This window comes from Balaenoptera physalus, assembly GCF_965194825.1.
Source record: "Balaenoptera physalus genome assembly, chromosome: 1".
NCBI classification, from domain to species: domain Eukaryota; kingdom Metazoa; phylum Chordata; class Mammalia; order Artiodactyla; family Balaenopteridae; genus Balaenoptera; species Balaenoptera physalus.
The window spans coordinates 169704296-169729235 of NC_138882.1; the positions used below are offsets into that span (position 1 = coordinate 169704296).

At 44.3% G+C, this 24940-nt stretch overlaps 1 protein-coding gene across 2 annotated transcripts in view; it reads left to right on the forward strand.

Moving 5' to 3' along the window:
* CSMD2 (CUB and Sushi multiple domains 2) overlaps window positions 1-24940 on the forward strand; it is a 652460-nt gene that overhangs the window by 621402 nt on the left and 6118 nt on the right. Inside the window, exons 57-67 of one of the 2 annotated variants that reach the window (XM_082415250.1) lie at window positions 1096-1278; window positions 4969-5145; window positions 6348-6527; window positions 6915-7088; window positions 9638-9811; window positions 10139-10212; window positions 13022-13133; window positions 13713-13892; window positions 21093-21158; window positions 22377-22538; window positions 24045-24157. In XM_082415250.1, coding sequence (XP_082271376.1) covers window positions 1096-1278; window positions 4969-5145; window positions 6348-6527; window positions 6915-7088; window positions 9638-9811; window positions 10139-10212; window positions 13022-13133; window positions 13713-13892; window positions 21093-21158; window positions 22377-22538; window positions 24045-24157 — 1595 coding nt within the window. The remainder of the gene's footprint in view (window positions 1-1095; window positions 1279-4968; window positions 5146-6347; window positions 6528-6914; window positions 7089-9637; window positions 9812-10138; window positions 10213-13021; window positions 13134-13712; window positions 13893-21092; window positions 21159-22376; window positions 22539-24044; window positions 24158-24940) is intronic. The other variant, XM_082415251.1, reaches the window with a different exon arrangement.

The following is a 24940-nucleotide window of genomic DNA, read 5'->3' on the forward strand; positions in this document are numbered from 1 at the left end:
GGCTTAAGCCACTTGTGGTCAAGACTTTACTATCGACGCTTACACACGTGGATTCACGAGGAGGTGCATTCCACATCAATGGGAAACTTTATCTTCTCATGGAGTTGCCATTTATTCCTTCATTTTCTTCCTCCTTCCTCAAGCTTACCACGGCTTAGGCTGATCCAGTGGTGTCTCCCGTGCATCTCCGTATTCTGAGATGCGCTGGTTCCCACAGGCACTAGATCATGTAGCTTTGTCTCCTGTTCTCCACCCTCCCCCACCTCTTGGGTCCTTAAAACTCTCCTGGGTTGGGTTTGCACAATAAGCCAGATAAATGCAGAAATGTGGCAGGAGGCATGGGGCAAAGAAAGGAGGAAATGAGGGATCTAAGATATCTAATCTAGAGCTCACCCATATTGCATAATTTGTGAATAGGAAATCCTCGATTAAAGGCCCAGGATCAAGATTCAAGCTGGGCTGTTGAGCAGAAACTCTGCTAAAAAGTTGGAACTTTTTTGTCTCAGCAGTGGGAAGCCAATGGAGATAATTCAGCAGGAAAGAACCAAAATCAGATGGTTGTGGTTGTTCATTGCTAAGATTTAAGGATAAAGTGAAGATAGACTAGAGGGAGAGTTTGAGAGGAAGGGACATTAGTTAGGAGGCTCCTGCAATGTAGTTCAGGAGAGAGACGTTGAGCATCTGAGCTAAGACAGTGGAACTGAGAAAGGAGAGGGTACCAGATCAGCAGATGGTGGAGAAGAGGTGAAAGGGAGAAGGCCAGCTTGGCCCACGGGCATCCCACGCTGGCACAAGCCAAAGAACAAAGGCATGACTTCCTCCACAAAGCTTTCCCTCTGCCTTCTTTCTTCCCTTGCCTCATGGTCCCCGGGGACCCACACATGACCTCAGACCTCTGTGTCCTTTGACCACTGAGCACTAAGGCAGGAGCCTGTCCTGGTGACTCAGGCTAGACACACGGTCAGTTTCACTGCCCTCATTCTTAGGGCCCACTGCCCTTCCTTAGCATCAGCCCAGCATCTTTCTCTCTCCAAGTCCTCCACTCCCTTTCCTGCCGTGCTAAAAACAGCGGGGTTTTTTGGTTCTGGTCCATAGGAACCAGCATGGGAATCTGTGGTGACCCTGGCATCCCAGCCCATGGCATCCGTTTGGGAGATAGCTTTGCCCCGGGCAGCCTGATGCGCTTCAGCTGTGAAGCTGGCCACGCGCTCCGGGGATCTTCAGAGCGAACTTGTCAAGCCAACGGCTCGTGGAGCGGCACGCAGCCTGAGTGTGGAGGTAATGTATGTGACCGTTCTGCTTCTCCCCTCTGCCGGCCCCAGGATCTTCCCCCGTTTTCCTACTCCCTAGCGCCTGCCCTCACATGCACAGATAAAATCCAGGGCCCCATTTGAACCCTTGGCATGGTGAATAGTGGGCATCAACAGAGAGTTCACGTTCATCTCATTAGTAATCCAAAGGCAAACATATTCCCCACTTACCTAAGAAGGGCAGACACTAGGATAAACTAAGTTAAGCACATTTGTGCATTTATTTCCATACAGTTTCATTCAACAACTGTGTGCCAAGTACTGTAGTATATGCTAGAGACACAATGGTGATGGAGACAGACCCACCTTGCCCTCTTGGAGCTTACAGTTTAAGGGAAAACACTGTGTTTAAATAGCATCCAAAGTGCCAAAAGTAATACAGATCCAGCTTTTAAAAATCCTTTAAAAGTAATAAAAACTCTTAATGATGGTTCCTGAGGTAGGCCCAGTAGGGGAAATTCTATTTCTCCACACACTCCTAAATTTCTGGAAAAAAAACCAAAACTCTTTTTTAAAACCTCTCTCCCTAAAGTCCAACTTTTTGTACCTGCTCCCCAAATTTCTCTCTCTCTCTCTCTCCTCTCTCTCTCTCTCTCTCTCTCCCCCTCTCTCTCTCTCTCTCTCGGTCTCTCCCTCTCTCTCCCCCCCTCTCTAAAATACAACCTGCATAGCACTCTCCTAGTTAGGAAGCAGTTTAACAGTAAGAGTAAGATTGACTGAGGTGTTGGAAGAGGAAGGACACAATATGAAATCATCATCTAGCAAGGGAGGAGTGGGAATGGAATAGGGAAATATATAATTGCCAGGCAGCACCCAGGGCTCATTAAGGTAAGAGCCATTAACGTAAAGTGACAGTAGTCAGCATTGGTCTGGGCTTTTGTTCAAACACATTTAGCTACATAGTTTCAGGCACAAGGTAGGTGAAGCATTAGGTGTAGGGTTGGGGTTTTATTAGGCAACTAAGACATTGAAAGAAAGTGGCAAGGAAGATGAGGGTATACACAAAGCAGAGATTATGATGAATCTTAGCATCTAAGCTGGGTAAGGAGGGGATGGGTTTATGAGTGGAGTAAGAGGCTGTGAAAAGGTGGTAGGAGCAGTGGATTATAGGTCCCAATCACCAGAGAACGAATTCCAGAGGGAGCGAGCTAAAGAAATAAAAGGCAGTGGTTAGAGAATGGGCTGCATGAAATTGAGTTCGTGGCATGGTCCTGAAGAGCAAGGGGAGATGCTCTGGCCCATGATCCGGGGACACCAATGATAGAAATGGAGTCAGTGCCTTCGCCCACCTGTCTGTCCAAAGTCCTGCCTTTCTGGGGGTGCAAAGTTAGTTTTTATAGGATTTCCTAGGCATAGTAAGAGAGCTTTGTGGTACCGAGAGAGTGTTTTGGCAAGGGGAGAATTTAGTATATTCTCAAATATCCACCGTGACCCAGGTTCCCTTTCTTGCCACTCAGGTCCCAGGATGGAGTCAGCCATCAATGTCAGGAGTGTTCAGGGAACAGAAAGTGGGCAGCTGAGAGTTTGGACCTGGAAGCAAATATTTGTTGAGTGAGTGTATGTGTAACATGTACACAGCTCTTTGTGACTTCCCTTGACAAGCTCCCACTTATCTTTCAAGGATCTACTCAAATTCTTATCTCCAGCCCCAAAAACCTGCTCTCTTTTTAGTGCTTTTTTTCCTTCAAGTGTAGCACTTATTACATCATATTTTAATTCATCTGTTTATAGGTAGGTTCTTAAGATAGACTGGGATCCTCAAGGGCAGGGGACGTGGCTTGGTCACCACTGCATATCCAGCACCTAAGCAGCACAAATACTTGTTGAGTGGATGGATGTTAGGGCCTATCTGTTGTGCTAATTACATAGGAATCATTTTGTAGATCTGACTCTGGGACTATGTAAATGTTGTACATACTTGCAAAACAAAATTAAATGAAAGATTAGAAACAAGTACTCTCCGAATATCAAATCAAAATGGAAACAAATGAACTTAACTATGTATCAAGTTGGTGATTTAATGACCCAGAGAATTATTTCAATTGACTTGAAAAAATGAAATCTGACTATGGTACATATATCCTAAGGACAAAGAACTACAATGAAATCTTAAACTGTTTTTCGCAATCATATTGCTAGTAATAAAACTGGTATTACTATTCTGAAACTATTATGTATATAATACCATAATATATATGGATAAAACAAGTTAAAATTATTTATTGTCATTAAGAACCAAGATTTTCAACATAAAAGGGATATCATATAAAAATCAAAAATTTAAGGAAAACTCAATTCTAAACTTGGCTTGGTAATATCAGCATAAAGTCATAATGTATTTTTAATTTGAAAAGTTATTTTCCCAGTCTAAAAGTCTAGAATCAATGACCAGCTTGGTAGCAATGAGTACCCTTAATGCCCAGATTGTAGTTTTTAAATCCATTGCCCATTCAAAGGAACCAGAGCTCTTTAGAGAAATGGCTGATTCCAGGACTGGGGCAGGATATATGCAAGATGAACATGGAAAATCTTGTCATTACAACAAGGAATCTACCAAACACAAGTGGGTCATGTCAAAGGAACTCAGGAGCCAACTTGAAGGGGCTCCCACTAGTCAAAGATGGGATAATTTGAGCTTCAATAAGAATAAAAGTGGCAACAGATGGAAACATAGCAAATAAATTCAAATCTGTGAATTCAAATATTATCCTTTGGAGCTTGCTAGGGAATCAACTCATTGTTCTCACGTCTGACTTAAAAAAAAAAGAAATCAAGCATTATCCAACCTTCCTATGTGAACTCTATTTCTGGGTAAGCAAATATTTGATGATGTACAAGTTCTTAAACACTAGCTAAAGCAGAAAGAGTTATAGAATTAGAATGTCACCATTTCTATCCCCTAATGAAATAAGGAATCTGGTCAACAATATTTAATTTCTGGTAAAACCATTAAGTGACAACTAATAGGAACTTTATAATGCCAGGTGAGGCAGGCAGACCTGCCCCACTGGTCAGCCTCAACATCACTAACCAGAAAACAACCAGACATTCTGTGCCTCCTGATGTGATGGGATAAGAAAAACACAAAACCTTTGCAAAGTACCTTTGCCAAAAAGTAGAACTTGACTACAGTAACTACAGGGGACAGAGGAATATGCTGAACAATGCCTCATTGGTGCAGTCAGTAAAATCCAGAAAGTGGGAGATTCTACCGGATAAATGCCCTGATTTGTGTAACAGATAAATTGTAGGAGAGGGTAATCCAGTAACCTCTGGATTCAGAGTCTTAGAGACATGCCAACCAAATGTCATGTGTGGACTTTATTTGGATCGTGATTCAAACAAATCAACTGTAAAAAAGAGATAGACAGAGACACTAAGCACTGATTGGATATTTGGTGATATTAAGGAATTGTTTAAAATTTTAGGTGTGATAATAAAACAGATATAGTCTTTAATTTTTAGAAATCATAAAAAATCCCTACAGGTCTCTCCTCCCCTTCTAAGGGGGAGATGATCTGACATGAAAGCATCCCAAGAGGCATTTCAATCCACAGGGTCCTTACATAGCATGAGGTCTCCACTCTGGGCAGGGCCCAGCCCCCCAGGGGATGCCTGCTCTTGTTCTGATGAGTAATGTGTCCTTTCGGCTTCCTAGTGATCTCTTGTGGGAACCCCGGGACTCCAAGCAATGCCCGAGTCATGTTCAGCGATGGCCTGGTTTTCTCCAGCTCCATCGTCTATGAGTGTCGGGAAGGCTACTACGCCACAGGCCTGCTCAGCCGGCACTGCTCGGTCAATGGCACCTGGACAGGCAGTGACCCGGAGTGCATAGGTGAGAACCTCTGGGCTACATGGCAAATGGTGGCCAAGGCAATCGGGCTCCTCCGTGCCAAAGAAGAAGGCTGTCTGGAGGAGACTGGGAAGGCTGGCTGACATGGTGGGACTTGACCCTGAATGAGAATCATACAAATAGCCTCCACTTACTGGGCACATAGTATGTGACATCCACTGAGCTAAGTGCTTTGTTTCACATGCATCACATCTTTTGATTCTCACCACAACCCCATGAAGTAGATACTATTAGCTCTACTTTATGTATGAGACAACTGAAGCCCAGAGAGGTTGAGAATATATAATTATTTGCTATTTTTCAGACTCTAGCCAGTTCCTTGGGCTTTCTTTTTCTCTTTAAGGGCAAACCCCCAGTGATCAACCTGATTCTCTTTCCACCTTAAAGCTGCTGCCATCTACCATCTTTGTTAATTCCTTCTCTCCCTTGGACCCATCCCCACCCCAGCCTGGCTCCCCTTTCTTGCTTCTCTTAAGGGCAGCTCCAGACCCTTTTCCTTGAAAAGCAAATCACTGTGGGGCCCGGTGGAAGGAAGTGATAAGATAAGGGAATCTGACAACATTCTCCCTTTCAAAATCCTAGCTGTGATTTCAGACTCCATTTGAAATCCCCTGTCAAGTTCACTTTTGTTCTGAGGCCAGAGCTCACCAACCACCCCCCCAACTTGATACCATAACGTCGGTATGACCACTGCATTGGTCACAAGACCCTGCTCCTAGGCCACTGGACCCACAGAGGTCTCCTGGGCAGAAGAGCAGGCAGTAAGATGCCCTTTCCGGCGACAAATTGTCTTATGTGGTCCGTCAACACATCTTAACTCTTCAACCTGGAAACGTCCCTCTCCTTGGACCCCAGCCTCATTTATGAAGCGAGCCCTCTGGATACTTCCTCTTAGAGGTGTGGGCTTTAAATGAAAAAGATGGGGTTCCCAGCCCAAGTTGCTGGGGTGCGTAAGGATGGTGCGGGCAAGGATGGAGGATGTAGGACAGCCTTTGCAAGTAGACTTGGCTGCGGGGACTTAGAATGGATGGTGCCCAACTAGGAACCAGGCAGGGGACAGGACATCCCTACTCTGACAGCTTTCCTTCCCAAACACGTGCAGGGAGTGATAGGGATGGCGTTGGGGTGCTGGGGAGAGGGGGGTCTGTGCTCAGAGTGAACAATGCTCTATCTCCTCATCCTAGTCATAAACTGTGGCGACCCTGGGATTCCAGCCAATGGCCTCCGGCTGGGCAGTGACTTCAGGTACAACAAAACTGTGACCTACCAGTGCATCCCTGGCTACATGATGGAGTCACATAGGGTGTCCGTGCTGAGCTGCACCAAGGACCGGACGTGGAACGGCACCAAGCCGGTCTGCAAAGGTGTGTCTGGGGGCTTCAGATGTGGACACAGGGACAAAGAAGGTACAAAAGTCTTGAACATCTAGAAGGGAGGGTGTGATGAGGCAGAGCCCTAACATCTTATCGGGGGGTGTGCAAGGTGAGGAGTGGTCCCTGAACATCTGCAGGGAGGGAGTGGGAAGGTCCTGGGCCTTGAACATTGAGGACAGGGCCGTGCAGAGAGGAGAGGGTTGTCGTAAGGTGCAAAAAGAACAAGCTCCCAAAGGAAGAGGGGGCGTTCCTGCTTCCTGCCGCTTAGCCCAGACCCCCGGCAGGCACAGGGAGCCAGTGACGTCAGTGCTGGCGGCCACCAGAGCCTGATTTCCCCCGGGGCAGCCCCAGCACTCAGCCTGCTTTGGTCTCCCCCAGCTATCACGTGCAAACCACCTCAGCTCATACCCAACGGGAAAGTGGTGGGGTCCGACTTCATGTGGGGCTCAAGCGTGACGTACGCCTGCCTGGAGGGGTACCAGCTCTCCCTGCCTGCAGTGCTCACCTGCGAGGGAAACGGGTCCTGGACTGGAGAGCTGCCTCAGTGTTTCCGTAAGTCGCTCACGGGGGGCCTCCGGGGCATCCCATCTGCTGGCTCCATCCTCTTCCCGCCTCTGCTGCTCTGCTTCCAGAGCTCTGCTGCTAGGAGGCCTAGAATGGGGGTCCCCGGCCCAAAATCAGGGAGGAGCTTTGTCCAAGACACTATTAAAGAAGGAAGGGATTTGAAAGGAAGAATATGAGACTATCTTAATTGAGCCCTGGCTCCGCTCGCTGTGTGGAGTCACAGTGGAAGGAAATTAAGCCAGAGATGAGGGAGGTGTTTCTGAACCTGAAAGGTTGTTAACTGGATGCTCTAGAACCCAAAGCTGGGGTGATAGACAGGCAAGCGGGGCAGTGCTAGAAACATGCCTGTCTTCAAGGAAAATACCCTGCACAGAAGAGACGCTGGGGCCCGTGTGATTTTTTGGTGAGAGAGTTATTTCTGATCTACCTGGCCCGATTGTGTCTCAAAGAGCCTCAAGCCCATTCCGGGGCTCACTTCTTACCGAGTCCCCCAGAGAAGCAGGTTCCAGGTCACTTATTCTTGCCTTACCCCATAATCTGGCTCTGGAACTTGGACAAATAGTAGGACCTGTTTTTTCTTTCTACTTGGCATTTATCTAATGCTGCAGAAAACTATCAACTACACGTGACGCTGTTTGGGGACCTCTGAAAATTTACTTCAGTTTGGGAAATTTCAGCAGAGACAAGGGCCAGTAAAAGTGGACACAGGAAAGGCAGCATGTGGTGTGTGGTTAACCCCTTAGACCTTCGTATTCCTCCAGGGAGACATTAGGAAGGGAGCCAGACTCCAGGTTGAGTCTGGACTCAGAAACCTTGCTTTTTGTCTTGAGAAATAGCTGAATTGCTTTTTAACAATGAATTATGGTTATTGTTTAAAAAAAACCCAAAACTGTACTATATCCAAAAAATGCAAAGAAGAATGAAATAATCATCTGAACCCTCACTTCCCAAAGATAGCCATAGTTAGGCTTGTCATACTTCCACACAATCACTATGCATTTTTGCATGTGTAGCAGTATGTATGCAATTTTCTATAAATGGTACTGAATCATGCTCTTCACAACTTGTATTCAGTCACAGGCCGTCAGCCCCTTGCTCTATCAATACATACTAATCTATACATCATCATTTTTAATGGCTTTAAAGAATTCCCTTGTTATATATGCCACAACTGGTTTAATCTTCTCCTACTGGTGATGAAGTTGGGTTTCTCCAATTTAATCATGTTAGAAGCAGTTCTGCTATATATAGCCTCGAAAGTAGCATTTCTTTATGCCTGCGTTGAAGTCCTAGGAGTGAGGATGCTGGGCCAGCTGGTGTGCACACTATACATTTTGACGCATGTTGCCAAACTGTCTTCTAGAAACGGTGTCCCAGTTTACACTCCCACCAGCAGTTGATGAGAAGGTTTCTTGACTCACACCCTCATTAACAAGTTGATTTTGCCAATATTCTTAATACTTACCAGCCTGAGGAGTTTAAAAAGATATCTCATTATTTTAATTGGCATCACGTTGCTTCTTAGCCAAACTGAGCTGCTCTCTGTCATCCACTCGTATTTCTTATTCTTTGTGTTGCCTCTTCCTGGTTGTGGTGACTTCCAATTGGCTCAGCCTTTAACTGACTTCTGGTTGCTCCGTCCAGACTCCGCAGCTTCCAGGGCCAGGCTTCCATTTGATTTTGCATCTGATTGTGAACCTCATGACTCTATGTAAACACACACACACACACACACCATAGCATAAAGAAGTTTCCTCACGCTTGAAGTGATGTCTTGGGGAACTTGGCCTTCCACAGTCAATTTTTAAAGATACTCTCTGCTGATCTGAATGAAATGGGCACACTCAGATACTGCTCACTGCAAGGTAAAAGCACAGTCTATGGAAAGACATTTGGCAATACGCATCAAGAGCTGCGAACACACTCAAACCCTTAAGGATAGTAAGTTCACTCCTAGAGAATTCCCCTAAGAAAATAATACGAGTTAAAGAAAAGCCATAAGTAACTTTATAATAATAGAAAATGCCTAATGTGAGGGTTATGATAATCATGTTACACCATCTCATTGCAAATTTACATAGCCAATAAGCGATAATGATGTCATAAACATGGGACATGTGTACAGAGTATCAAGTGAACAAAGCAAGGGTGACAGCACCTGGACATCAGGTTTGCAGCCATGCACAAGTTTCCATACAACTGAACAAACAGTTCAGGGAATGAGCACAAAAATGCAAAAAATGTTTTGGGTAGTATGATGATAGTTTATTTTTTCTCCATGTTCTAGACTTCCTGTAATGTTACTCTGTTACATGGATATGATTATTAATAGGCTTTTGAATGTGGAAAGGAGAGGAAACACACAGCAGCACTGAGGCAGGTGTAATCATTGACCCAGGGCTGCCCCACAGCCAGAGTTCAAGTGGAACCAAGAGGAAAGCAGTACAAGGACCAAAGGCTGGGTGGGGGTTAAGGGGGGCGAACAGACTGAGTTCTAGAAAGCAACTTGGACCTGCCCTTCTCCCTCGTCTTCCCAGCTGTGTTCTGCGGAGATCCTGGCGTCCCGGCCCATGGCAGGAGAGAGGACCGAGGCTTCTCCTACAGGTCTTCTGTCTCCTTCTCCTGCCAGCCCCCTCTGGTGCTGGTGGGCTCTCCACGGAGGTTCTGCCAGTCAGATGGGACGTGGAGTGGCACCCAGCCCAGCTGCATAGGTGAGAGGTGACCGGGAGCAGAGTTTCCCAGCTGGTGGGCATCCTTCTTTGGGGCCCGAGATGATGAATTTTCTTCCCTGTCTTCATCGGTCTCATCTGCAAAAAGGGGCGAGCGCTCCTCTAAGCTACTCAGAACAGGAGGTGAAGTAGCCAGAGCGCATGTGCTGCCGGGAATCATCGTCAGCTGGGGCATGACTGGGGGGAGATTCCCAAGGGCAGGGAAGTCAGGGCGTGACTCCATCCTCTATCCTGTATCTGTTTCTCAGAGTGAGCAGGGGTGATGAAAGCCTCCCTGACCATGGTCTGTTTCTTTGTTTTGCAATCCAGACCCCACGCTGACCACGTGTGCGGACCCTGGCGTGCCACAGTTTGGGATACAGAACAATTCCCAGGGCTACCAGGTAACGAGGTCAACCGAGATCGGGCCTTTCTGCCTTCTGTCCCTTCTTGTCACTGTTTTCAGTCTCAGAGGGCCCAGGGACCTTCCTCAGGACAGCACTAGGGGGCATGAGACCTTGGAAGCTGGAGAGAGAAAGCAGCCTGCTTCTTCAAGCCAGGCTGCGCAACATGCCCCCTCAGAAACAGGCAGGCGTTTACACCAACCCCGAGAAGCTGATGTGGAAGAACTGACTCGCGTGTAGCTCCACAGACACTTCCCAGCAGCCCCTCGTGATTGGGGCAGGGACAGAAATGAGAGAGACAGATGGACCTTCTGTCCCCAGGGCACCCATACCCTACGGGGCTCAGACAGGGTGGCGGGAGCCAGCAAGTGCCACATGGGAGACAGTCTCCTGCCCAGTGGGCCCGTCCCAGCAGGATACAGGCTCCAGGGACACATCTCAGAATGCACTTCAAAAGGAAAGGATGTGGACAACCTGGATGGGACCCTCTGAGCAGGAAGAAGCAGGAAAGTATGGGAGTGTTCAAGGCAGGGCAATGAACTGGAGCCCCCAGTGTGCCCAGGGGATATCAGGGACTAAGCCGGAAATGGCGGGTTGGGATCTAACCCAGCAATGGGATTTATCAAGTATTTACTGCCGTGAACTATTCTAGGCGCTAGGAATACAGAGGGAACAAGACAGCCCAAGTGCCTGCTCTACGGGAGTTCCCTGGCTGGTGACAATAAATAAACAAGATCACTTCTGTGAGCGATAGGCACTACACATGGCATAATATAAAAGGGTGTGACGGGGAGTTGCCGTTTTAGGAAGCGGAGTGAGGGAAGAGGCCTCCTATACTTGAACTGTGGCACCCATGGTGGGAAGGGCCAGCCCTGTGCAGAGCTGGGGGTGGGGGGGGCGTTCCCAGCAGAGGCAACGGCCAGGGCAGAGGAGCCTCAGGCAGGGAACTTGCAAGTTGCAGGACCAGAAGGCTGGCCAGCCAGCAGGTCGGAAACATAAAGAGAGAGGAGAAGGACGTGAGGCCGAAGAGCTAGGCTGGGTTTGAAAACCGCCTGGCACTGCCTTGTGAAGTTAAATATTCACACATCCTGTGACCCAGAGTAAGCAACCCCGGAGATGCTCTCGTATGTGTTACCAAGAAATGAGAAAAATCCTGGTGTAGCCACGGGATGGTTCATCACACAGCAGTGAAAATTAAGGAACTATAGCTCCACACAACATGGATGACTGTTAGAAACATAGTGTTGAACGTCAAAAGTGGTAGGATACTATTTCTAGAAAGATTGAAACCAAGAAAAATTTATATTGTTTGGAGATATATGTAGGCATGTGTGATAGAATTATTTTTTAACTAAGCAAGGAAATGAAGAACACAAAATTCAAGAGACTGGTTTTCACCGAGGGGAGCTGAGGAACAGGGCAGGGAAGGAGCACACAGGCGACAAACATGTCAATGAGGTTGTAACCCTTAGGTTGAGTGGTGGGCTCCACTTAAGGTGTCCATTTTATTATGATGATTCACGTCTGTATATGTGCCATGTATTCTTTTCTATGCACCAAATATCACATAATAAATTTTGAAAAGAGAAGGGCATGGACCAGGCCATATAGGGCCTTGAGACCATGATAAGCATTTTGGATTTTATTCTAAATGTCATAGGAAACCATTTGAAGGTGACTTAATCTGATCCATCATTTGAACTATCACTCAGGACCCTGAGGAGAGGATGAACAATAGGGGTTAAGAATGGAAGCGCTTAGACAAATAGGACATTATTGCAGCATCCTGAGAGAAAGATGAGGGTGGGACTGAGCCGGGGTAGCGACAGTGAACATAGAGAGATGTGAAGGGGTCGGGAGGTATTTTGTCGGTAGAACCAAGAAGACTTCTTGAAGGATTGAATGGAGGGGTTGAAGGAAAGGGAGGAATCAAGGATGACTTGAAGTTTTTGACTTGCACAACTGGGTGGATAGGGGTACCATTTGCTGAACGAGGTGATGGGCGTGGAGGAAGGGAGCAGAAATTAGGTTTCACTTTGCGTTTCAGTTTGCTCCCAGAGGTAACAGAGACACGTGAGTGTTTTAAGCTGGGAAATAGTGTGATCCGAGTTGCAGTTTAGGAAGCTGATCTGGCAGCATCGTGCCGCACGGATTAGAGATGGAGAGATGGAGCTGGTGGCTGCAGGGAATGTCAAGTCAGACGGTGAGGAGCTAGTGGAGCAGAGGGAGGGATGCAAGGAGGGTAGCAATTCTGCTCAAGAGATTGTTTAGAAAGCATAGCTCCAGATTCTGTAGGGGACATGTCCTAAAAGACTTTATAGATTCATGGAGGGCAGAGACACACACAGTAATATTCTACTTCGCACAGTTCTTCACATTTTATAAAATGCTTTCAAATCTACCCTCACATTTGAGTGTCACAACATTCCAGCGTAGTGTGGCAGGGCTACTCATCCCAGCTCTACACGGGAAGGCTAAGGTGTAGAGAGTTTCGTGCAGCCTGGCATCCAGTGAGTAAATGTAGATGCCAGAACTCAAACCCAGGGTCTTCTGATTCTGGGTCAGGCACTCAGCCCCCCGCAACAGAATATGATATATCCCACGAGAGTGTTGATCTGGCCCAGGGAACTGGGGGAGGCCTTGTGGAAGAGGCATAATGTAAGCTGCCTCAAGGAATAAATAAGATTTAATCAGGCAGAGAAACAGAAGGGTGGGTAGGAGTAACGTCGTGGGAAAGTAAGCAGTCGGGTGACAGGGATGAAGCGTCGCTGGATGGAAGGTGATTGTGGGAACTTCGTCCTGGCCGCAGGTTGGAAGCACCGTGCTCTTCCGTTGTCAGAAAGGTTACCTGCTCCAGGGCTCCACCACCAGGACCTGTCTCCCCAACCTGACCTGGAGCGGAACCCCGCCCGACTGTGTCTGTGAGTGCAAGCTTCGCCTACAGCCCAGACAACTCCTCCTGGCAACTCATAGTCTCCCCCAGCTGGGCATCTAGGAGATGCTTGAATGCCCTGAATGACAGAGAGCTCACAACTCCTCACTGGGACCAGTATTGGTCTCTGTACTCCTTACCCCTTGGAGCCCCACAGAAGATATTTACACACAGAAGCCTTTCTGATATTTGAAGGCAATTCCTATTTCTCTGCCTTCGCAAAGAAAAAGAAATAACTTTCCCATGACAGCAAATACTAACAACTACAAGGCCTGCCCTCAGGATGGAAGATTTCAGGCTTTTGACCACAATTACTCCTTTTCCCTCAGGAAAATTGCTGCAGGTTTAGGTTCCCCCAGGGTTGACTGAGCCAATATCCACACGATCTCCATCTTGGCCACTCGTATAGACATCAAGGCTGGGGTGGGGCTGGGGCTGGGGAGGGGATGCTGGATCTGAAAGGGGCCCATAAGGGAAAGGAAGGGGGTGGTCCATCAAGGCACAGGGGAGTGGTGGAGAGGCCTTCTGGAGACCCTCGTCTCCCAGCAGCGTCTTCCCTGTCACCCAGCCCACCACTGCAAGCAACCGGAGACGCCGACGCATGCCAACGTTGGGGCCCTGGACTTGCCCTCCATGGGCTACACGCTCATCTATTCCTGCCAGGAGGGCTTCTCCCTCAAGGGTGGCTCCGAGCACCGCACATGCAAAGCAGATGGCAGCTGGACTGGCAAACCGCCCGTCTGCCTGGGTGAGTGTGCCCCCTCGGTGAGCTTCTCCAGGGTGGGGGGCCAGAGGGGATAGCTGAGCTTGAGTGAAAGAGGGCCAAAGAGAAGAAAGAAATGTGATTTCTGGAAGCTGGAGCCTGCTTCTGATTTTCTGAGGTGTTGAGTCTAGGAGATGAAACCAGAGTAGTCTAAAGACGCACAGAGTGAAGCCATCCCAAGTTTTACCTTGCTACCTTCTGCTTGAGCTTAAACACTCTGCCCACTGTTAAGTATACAGTAGTCTAAGGGTTATACTTAATCATCAGACAGAGAAAAGCTCTGTGTTCCACTAAACTGGAATAACACGTTACGCATATATGCATATCATAACCTTGATAAAACAGTACCCACTCACAGATCCCTCAGGGTTACCGCGATGTCTCAGACCTCCCTCCCCCTCTTCGTCATTCATTTGTTCTCTATTTATTAAGCATTATCACTGTGCGTGGCTGTGCTGGGCATGGGGGATGGGGACGTGAAAGACACAAACCCTGCCCTAAAGGAGCTCACATTCAGCTGTGGAAGACACACACATTATCAGATATAACAGTACCTTCAGGAACATAGAGATGCACTGAATGCTGTGGGGTTGATGGGAAGGGCACTAATTCAGCCTAAGGGGGAGGGGAGAATCAGGGAAGGCTTCCTGGAGAAGGTAATCTGAGTCCAGTCTTAAGTAAAGAATCCAGCAAGGATAAAGGATGGGTTTGGTGCTAGGATGGCATTCAGTAAGATGTCTCTTACAGGTGCTGACCTCACCTCACCACATTCCAGCCATTGTTCTAAGTACTTCGTGTACTAACTCAATCCTTGCAGTCATCCTATGAGGCAGGTGTTACTCATATCCTCATTTAATATATGAGGAAACTGAGGCACAGAGAGGTTAAGTAACGTGCCCCAAGGTCACCAGCTGGTAAAGGGAGAGAGCTGAGATTCAAACCCTGCAGGTCTAACTTCAGAATCCATGCTCTTAAGTACTCTGCTGTCCTGCCCCTCAGAGAGAGAAGGCTTCAGGTTCAGAGCCTTTATCAGAGCTAGAATTTAATAATGTATTTTCATTGTATGAATTGTTGTAAATTTCTTTTATTTAGGGAAAGTAATATTTGTGTTCCACAAATGGTAGTGGTATAATTTTTCTTTTTTAGAGTACATTTAACTTTTAATTGTGGTAAAATATACAAAACATAATATTTACCATTTTAACCATTTTAAAGTGTACAATTCAATGGCATTAAGTACATTCACAATATTGTGCAACCATCACCACTATCCATTTTCAGAATCTTTTCATCCTCCCAAACAAGAACTTTGTACCCATTAAACAATAACTTTCCATTCCCCTTGCTCTCCAGCCCCTCATAACCTCTATTGTATTTCCTATATCTATGAATTTGCTGATTCTAGGTACCTCATGTTAGTGGAATCATATGATATCTGTCCTTTTGTGTCTGGATCATTTCACTTAGCATAATTTTTTCAAGGTTCATCCATGTTATAACGTGTTATTACTTCATTCTTTTTTAGGCCTGAATAATAGTCTATTGATGGATATACCACCTTTTGTTTATCCATTTGTCCATTGATGAACATTTCAGTTGTTTCCACTTTGGGGCCATTATGAATGATGCTACTTTGAACATAAGTGTACATGTTCTGTTTGTATATATATGTTTTCAATTCTCTTGGGTATATATCCAGGAATAGAATAACTCAATGTTTAACAGTGTAAGGAACTGTCCAACCGTTATGCAAAGTGCCTTTACATTTACTTTATATTCCCACCAGCAATGCACCAGGGGTCTAGTTTCTCTACATCCTCCTTGCCAGTACCCATTATTGTCCAGCTTTTTGCCTATAGCCATCCTAAGTGGGTATAAAGTAGCATTACATTGTGGTTTTCATTTACATTTCCCTAATGACTAATAATGTTGAGCATCTTTTCATTTGTTTATTGGCCATTTGTGTATCTTCCTTGGAGAAAAGTCTATTCAAATCCTTTGCCCATTTTTTAATTGGGCTATTTGTCTTTTTCTTGTTGAGTTGTAAGAACTCCTTTACGTCCTGTTGATTTCTTTTTTCCAGCTTTATTGAGGTATAATTGGCAAACAAATTGAAATATATTTAAAGTATACAACATGATAATTTGATATACATTGTGAAAGGATTCCCACTGTCAAGTTAACACATCCATCACCTCACATATTTATCTTTTTTTTTTTTTTTGGTGAGAGCACAGGAGTTCTACTCTCTTAGCAAATTTCAATTATACCATGCAGTATTATCTACTATAGTTACCATGTTATACATATACATCTTATAACTGAAAGCTTGTATCCTTTTACCAGCCTCTCCCTATTTCCCCTTCCCCCCAGCCCCTGACAACCACTATTCTACTCTCTTTTTATAAATTTGACTTTTTAGATTCCACATGTAAGTAGTAGCATGCAATATTTGTCTTTCTCTGTCTGGCTTATTTCACTTGGCATAATGTCCTCCAAATTCATCCATGTTATCACAAATGGCAGGATTTCCTTCTTTTTAAGGCTGAATAATATTCCATTGTATATATACACCACATTTTCTTTATCCACTCATCCATCAGTGGACACTTAGTTTGTTTCCATAGTTTGGCTATTGTGAATAATGCTGCAGTGAACATCTCTTCAAGACAGAGATTTCATTTCCTTTGGAGACATAGAAATGGAATTGCTGGATCATATGGTATTTCTATTTTTTTTTTTTTGGTATTTCTATTTTTAATTCTTTTTTTTTTATAGAATAAAAATCTCTATCCTTGTATTGGTTTACATTATTATTTTCTTCATTACAGAGAGTATCTACTATTCATGTCTGCTCCTATAATAGCAACACAGCTTTTAAAAATTTCGTATTATTCCTTTACATAATTATACATTAGATTTGACTATTGATCCTTTACATTTATGATTACACATTATCTATTTTTAATTCTTGAAGGAACCTCCACACTGTTACATTCCTACCAACAGTGCACAAGTATCACATTTATCGGTTTGTGTATATTGAACAATCCTTTCATCCCAGGAATAAATCCCACTTGATCATGGTGTATGATCCTCTTAATGTACCGTTCATTTGGTTTGCTAATATTTTCTTGAGGATGTTTGCGTGTGTGTTCATCAGGGATATAGGCTTGGAATTTCCTTTTCTTGAAGTGTCCTTGTCTGACTTTGGTGCAAGGGCAAAGTTTTGATTCCTTACACTTTATATTTTGTATATCTACTGTAGGTTATGCTTTGTGTTTATCACAAAGCTTACATAACACATATTTACAACAGTCTTTTTTTAAGCTGATAACAACCTAACTTGGAATGCTTACAAAAGCTCTACGTTTTTACACTCCCCGACATTTTATGTTTTTGATGTCACAATTTACATCTTTTATATTGTATACCAATTAAAAATTATTGTAGTTATAGATATTGTTACCATTTTTGTCTTTTAACCTTTATACTAGAGTTACAAGTGATTTACCCACTAACATTACAATATTAGAGTATTCTGAACTTAATCATATATTTATCTTTACCAGTGAGTTTTATACTTTCATGTGTTTTTATGTTAGATTTTCACTTCCACTTAAAACCTGCTGTTTAACCCCTCTATTGAATTTTCCAGGTCAATTATTACATTTTCAGCTCTATGGTTTCCATTTGGTACTTTTAAAATATTTTCTCTTTGTTGAAATTCTTGCTTTGTGCATTGCTTTCCTGACCTCAGTGAGCATCTTTATGACCATTATTTTGAACTCTCTGTTGGGTAAATCACTTATCACTGTTTCATTAGGATCCGTTTCTGGAGATTTATCTTATTATTTGGTTTGGAACATTTTCCCCTGTTGATTCACTTTCCCTGATTCTCTGTGTTGGTTTCTACTCATTAGATAAAACAGGCAGCTCTCCCAATCTTCACAGACCGGTCTCGTTTAGGCAATGAACCTCATCAGTCAGTGCAGCCCAGTCTCCTGGTGCCTCCCAAACCTTTGTGACTGTCCAAGCTGTCGTCTTTATTCCTAGCGGCTCCCAGTAGTTGAGGGTGTACCAAGACCCATCAGTGTCCCACAGAGGTCAGCACCTAGATGCAGGCTGATTAGAAGCAGACTCTCAGGCAACAGTTGGAAAAGTATGCAGTCAGACCCCTTCCAGGGAGAAACTGGGAGATGTGCATTTTTACCTGCTCCCTCAGTGTGAGACCAGGTATATTGCCACAGGGGTTTCTACTGTGTCTATTTAAAAACTGCTTCCTTGTTTGCTGTAGTCCTGTGGAACTCATGAACACATGCCCCAAGCCCCATTGGCCTTCAGAGCTAGGTGATTTGGGCACCCATCCCTCAGGTGGCAGCCTTAAAAGTCAGGGTGCTAGATGTGTGGTACAAACTCAACACTCTCAGGGAAAACCTGGGAGTTGGGAGTCCCTCCTGATTGGATGGTGCCGTGCCAGGGGTGGGGTTTATTTCAAGAATGTGTCTCAGCCTTTCCTACCTGTTTTGATGTGGGTATTTTCTCAGTCACCCAATGTGTAGGTGTCACTCAGCTAGTTTCTGGATTTCTCTCGGAGAGAATTGATCTGTTTTCTTCTGCACATTCAGTGTATCCATGGGAGGAGGGGAATTCAGGAGCCTCCTATGTTGCCATCTTGGTCCGGAGTCCCTTCAAGAGTTCTTTATATATCTAGAATATAAGACCCTTATCAGATGCATGATTTGCAAATATTTCCCCCATTTTGTGGGTTGTCTTTTCACTGCTTTTTTTTTTTTTAATTTACAGTACTTTCTTTATTATTTCATTCATCACCTAAAATTTAAACTCCATTTTATCCTGTGTTAACTTTTTCTTTTTTTTTTTCAGGTGTGGATTTTTTTACAGCCTTATTGAGATATAACTGATATACAAAAACTGCACATATTTAATGTATGTGATTTGATGAGTTTGGATCTTTTCACTTTCCTGTTGGTGTCCTTTTAAACACAGAAGCTTTTAATTTTGATGAACTCCAATTTATCTATATTTTATAGGTTTACTTGTGCTTTTACTATCATATTTAAGAAACCATTGCCTGATCCAAGGTCACAAAGATTTGTACCTGTGTTTTCTTCTAAGAGTTTTGGGGTCCAAATTCATGCTGTTGCATGCGGATATCCAATTGTCCCAGCACCATTTGTTGAAAAGACTATTCTTCCCTCATTGGATTGTCTTGGCACCCAAAGACCATTTGACCACAAATGTGTGAGCTTATATTAGGATCCTCTGTTTTATTCCATTGATCTGTATAACTGTCCTTATACCATTACCACCAGTCCTGATTGCTATAGCTTTGCAGTAAGTTTTGAAGTTGGGAAGTGTAAGTCCTCCTTTTTGCTCTTCTTTTTCAAGATTGTTTTGGCTATTCTGGGCCCCTTTTATTTCTATATGAATTTTAGGAATAGATTGTCAATTTCTGCAAACAGACAGCTGGGATTTTGATAAGGATGGTGTTGAATCTATAGATCAATTTGGGGAGTATTGCCATTTGAACAATATTAAGTCTTCCAAGCCATGAGCATGGGATATCTTTCCACTTATTTAGATCTTTAATTTCTTTCAATGATGGTTTGTAATTTCCAATGTACAAGGCTTGCACTTCCTTGGTTACACTTATTCTTAAGTATTTTTTTAATACTATAATAGGTACTTGCATTTAAAAATACAAAATGCTTTAGATGCAGTTGAATCTCAACTCAACCCCTTACTATAAGACCCTGGGTAAGTCCCTTCACCTCTCTGCCTCTAACAAGTTTCTCTTCTATTAAATGAAGATAATAATGTCTACCTCACAGTTCTGAGAGAAGGAGTAAATGAAATAACATGAATAAAGTGCCTAGCACAGTGTCTGGCACATAAAATGCTTTCTCCCTCTTTGCTCCCTTCATCTTCTAAAACCTAAGACAATAAAGGCATTTTGTTCAGAGGTGCGCCTTCATGGAGTCACTGTGGAAAATATGTCCACAGCCTTCTGTACACCCGAACATAAGCTGACCTCAGAGTTGGAGACAGTAGGGGGAGTCCCCCCCTTTACTTGGCAACAAGACAGATATTTCTGTTGTTTCTCTGCAAAAGAAGAAAAGACATTAATATTTATTGACTGTGACTTTCACGTTCATAACCACATTTATTCAGCGTAAATCTGTGAGATATTTTTCAGTATTTTCCCATGTTTCAGATGAGGAGACAAGACTCTGAGTGGTGACGTGACTAGCTGAGGTCACACAATCACTAAGTAGCACTGCTGGGACCGGGACCTAGGCTGTCGGGCTCAGGCCCAAAGCCTTCTCCTTTGCCTTTGCCTGTGAGGGCTTCTCTGTCTTAATATCGTGACTCCAAGGGAGGGAAGCACTCCACTGAAACCCTTACCAGGACTTAGGCACTTCACTTTTGATTGGCGGAAGGCTGTCCTTTGTGCCAGACCTCTGGGGGGAAAGCAGAGGCCCTTCAACCAAGTGTCCTCAGTAGCGGCATTCAGCAGGTCTGTGTGCTAGGATGGGAAATAGACATCTTTATTTTCCTTTACCTCTTACTGAAATTTAGCATTTCTTTAATTTAGGATATAGACAAAAACTTGTAGTAGTGTTAGCAATACCTATCAATCTGTCACCAGTAGAAACTGCAGAGATTTCCACATTACACTACAATAGTTATGAATATCACGAAATGTTGGGAATTCCCTGGCGGTACAGTAGTTAGGACTCCGGGCTTCCACTGCAGGGGACACAGCTTCAATCCCTGATCAAGGAACTAAGATCCTGCATGCCATGTGGCATGGACAAAAAAAAGAAAGAAATGTTGTTTATGTTCCTGACTACTTCAAGATTAGAATAGTTACTGGACCTACTACTAGATCCTGTTATTTAATGCAGTAATAAAAAATCACATATATAGCTATATTCTAAATTTTTGCTTAATATTTCAATGTCTATAATTGGTAAATGGATTTCCTTTTAACCCCTTATATCTCACCAGACAAAGTAGTCCACCTCCTAGTCTAAGAGGATAAGTCCAGAGCAAGATCTCAAAGAACCCATTGACCTAATGTCAGAGAGCTGGCCATTATTTTTCCAATAGAACATAGACCAGAGGGTGAACCTGTTTTCTTCCATTCTCTTTCCCCAGCAGAGGTCCGGCCCAGTGGGAGACCCATCAACACTGCCCGGGAGCCTCCGCTCACTCAAGCTTCAGGTAGGTATGGTCTAGATCTTTGGCTCAAGAAACTGGTATTGCTTCCTTCACCTACTTACCCAGAAACATGCACATGAGTTTCTGTGTACCCAATAGGAGGGTGTGAAAACAGTCTATAGAGCCGAACAGATTTCCCCACCCACCTCCCAACCCCAGGCAGATCTCAAGAGGAAGTGAGCTTGAAGGAAGCAGGAACTGCATCCAGAATTGAGAGCCAAAGCCTCCTAGAAACATGTCCAGAACTTCATGCTCTAGAGCCAACCCCTTCCGGCACAGGGCTGGCCAGTGTGTGATCAGACACATACACCCAGGTCCTGCCTAGGGAGCTTGCTGGAAATGGTTACATTTTTAAGACAGGTATTGTGTCTTTCAAAGTGTGATGTCCAGAACTGGGCACAGAACTGCAGGTATGGCCTGACCAATGCAAAATTATTCTAGACTATCATATCCTTTTTTGAACCTTATACTTTTATTTACCATATTAGCATGTGTGTTATACAAGAAAGAAAACTACATTCGGCATCAAACTCAATTAAAGTTCCATTTTGGTCACTGGTCCTTGGACAAAGAAACTTCACTTCTTGAGCTTCAGTTTACCTTTTGTTAAAATAAGGCTCATAATACTCTCCTTAGAAAATTATTATAAGGATAAATAACAATTTTGGTTGCTATCATTCATTATATGCTTTTATGTGCCCAACATCATGTGACATACAATCATTTAGCCCCTGACGAGATAAGCAGGACAACCCCATTTACAGAACTACAGATGTGGCCTACACAGGTGAGAAAGTGGAGACTCTTGTATGTAATCAAACAACTGATAATTGACAGCCCAGATGAGACTCCAGATCTGCCTGACTCCATTAGTCCATGTTCCTATCTTATGACATTGGTTTTCTCGCCTCTCTTTTTCTCTTTCTCCATCTTTTCAACCCCTTCCCTCCTTTTATTTTCTTCTTTCTTCTAGTTCGTTCCCCCGTCCCCTCACGTTCTCTTTTTTCTTTATCCACTTTCTTTCTCTCTCTCTCTTTCCCTCCACCCATCCACTCTGAGACACAGAGCATCACAAGGAGGCCAGAACACTCCACCACCTCCTGCGTGTTAGATGTTGGGGAAAACAATCTCAGGGAGTGAACTGGGGTCAATCATCAGGTGGCCTCAATTCTACCAGCACACGTGAAAGCCCCTCTCACATCTGTTTCTCAATTCCTCTAGTTCCTGGGGATGTCTTTGCCAAGAATTCCCTATGGAAAGGGGCCTATGAGTACCAGGGGAAGAAGCAGCCAGCCATGCTCAGAGTGACTGGTTTCCAGGTCATCAACAGCAAGGTCAACGCCACCATGATTGACCACAGCGGCGTGGAGCTGCACTTGGCTGGTAAGGGGCAGGCCACCTCCGGGAAAGCCTGCAGATGATATGGGTGATGGGCGCATGCTCTTCACAAGAACGAGTCTACTGTCACTTCCTTGTACTATCTTGCAGGGCTAGTCTGGTAGGCAGGGGAAGAGGAAGTGTCTATTCATCTTTGTTTACATGATAAAAGCACCACAGACTAAAGGGAAATGGTTAGATGACAAACATTAATAAATTGAACATACAAAGAACTCTTACAAATAAAGAAAAAAGAGATGGATATCCCTAAAAACTGAACCAAAAATAGGGGCAGAGAACTCCCAGAAGCCAAAGTACAGACAGTTAATAAACAAATGGAAAAATATTTTTCACAATAATCAAAAAAAAGTAAACATAAAATGTCACTTTCCTCTTATCCCACTAAGATATTTTTAAGCAATAAACTCTGGTGCTAGTCCAGTGAAGGTACTAATGCAGTGCTGGTCAAAGTATAAAATAGTATAGTTCTAGAAAACAATTTGGCAACTTGTATCAAGAGCCATGAAAATGACTGGCCCCATTAATTACCCTTCTACGAATTTTTATCATAAGAAATAGTTATAGAGGGAATCAAACATTTACCAATAAAGAATGTTCACATTACAGGGCTATTTCCATAATATAAAACCTGGGAATAGAAAATTGTCTCAAAAGAAATGGATATATTAATTATAGTATGTCTGCTGGATAAAATATTATACCAGTTTGGGAGAAAATACACCTACTACAATGTATTTAAAATGGAACTCCAGTTTTTGAAGGAAAAAAATATATTCATAAGAAAGAAAATTGGAAGTAATTACACCAAAATATTAACAGTGGTTATTTCTCAGAAGTGAGATCAGGAGTGAATTTTCTTTCTTCATGCATCTCTGCATTTTCCAAAATATCCCCAATTTTCAAATTTTCTATAATCAGAAAAACTGAGTATCTTAGAAAGCAAGTGTTTATTCGAATAGATGGGTAGAACGATGGATGCATGAGTGAATGACTGTACACATGAATACACAACCCCACATGCAGTCACAGCCACTCATTCATGCACACACACACAAACACAACTAACGTTCATATTCACTCAGTTGCTCTAAGCCATAGTCCTAAACACATTCACACACTCCCATATACATGCCCTCATGCATTCCTGTACCCACTGAATTGTAAGCACACCCATGCATTAACTGACCCCATAACATATACAAAATCCAATTCCCTTTATTCTCACACATGCCTGTGTAAACAGGAGCACAACCACAGGTCAGTAGTCCAGTTGATTATTAACACATATGCACATTCTTGTGTATCCTCACATTCAGCCTGTACAAACTCACAGGCCACACTACACTTACCTAACTCCAGTTATACATGGGATGTATATACCAACATCTACACGTGAAATCCCACTCAGACACACACCCACAGACCCACAGACTTGGGTTTTGAAATTTTCCTAGATCTTTCAAGTGTACCCTCTGATCTTTCTTTTCCCAGGAACTTACAAGAAAGAAGATTTCCATCTCCTCCTCCAAGTTTACCAGGTTACAGGGCCTGTGGAGGTCTTTGTGAATAAGTTCAAAGATGATCACTGGGCCTTAGATGGGCATGTAAGTTCAGCAAAACCTCACTCAGTCCTTGCCCTCCCTGTGCCCTTGCCCCATCCCTGATTCCCAGATCACTGGTAGGGAGGAGGAGGGGGGAAGTTGGTGGAAACTCTTAGGATCAACATGGAAACTTGGGAGGAGGGTTTCTTTGGGGCCAGGACTGAGAACAAGGGAGTCCTCATCTGCTAGTGAAGTGAGCAAAGGGAAACATGGCAAGGGCCAGGAGGCTGAGAGTCTAAAGGTCAGTGCATCTGAGCGAGATGAAGTAGGTTCTGATGTGTGAGCGGAAAGCAAGAGATTGGAGGCTGGCAGTACATGAGTAAATTCAAGCAAGTTGAAGGTCACGGTGTGGTGGTGGGAGCTGGGAGGAGGTGGTGAGGCCCAGATGCACACTGAACATCTTCTCATGTTTGAGGGTGCCTGTTGTGGGTGATTGAGCACAGCTTGAGACACCAGGAACTGGGGGAAAGGAGACAACTCTCTTGCATTCCCTTGTGGGAAAGACTTGTTCCATGCAAAGGCATTCTTCGGGTGGAAGTTCTGCAGTGACACTCCTCTGCCCATACCTTCCAGTCTCACAGGCAGGGGAGTGGAGCGGTCATCTGTCACATCCTCAGCTTCCCTGTCCTGGATGATTGAAGCTAGAAGCGGAGGGGTGGGAAGAGGAAGAGGTCACGGGGCCAGAGGAGCAGAGAGCTGAGGCGTCAAGGTGGATCCTCACAGACAAGGCTAGCTGGTAGAGGGCTGTGGGTTGAGTGACTTTGCTGATAATCATACGAGAAGCAA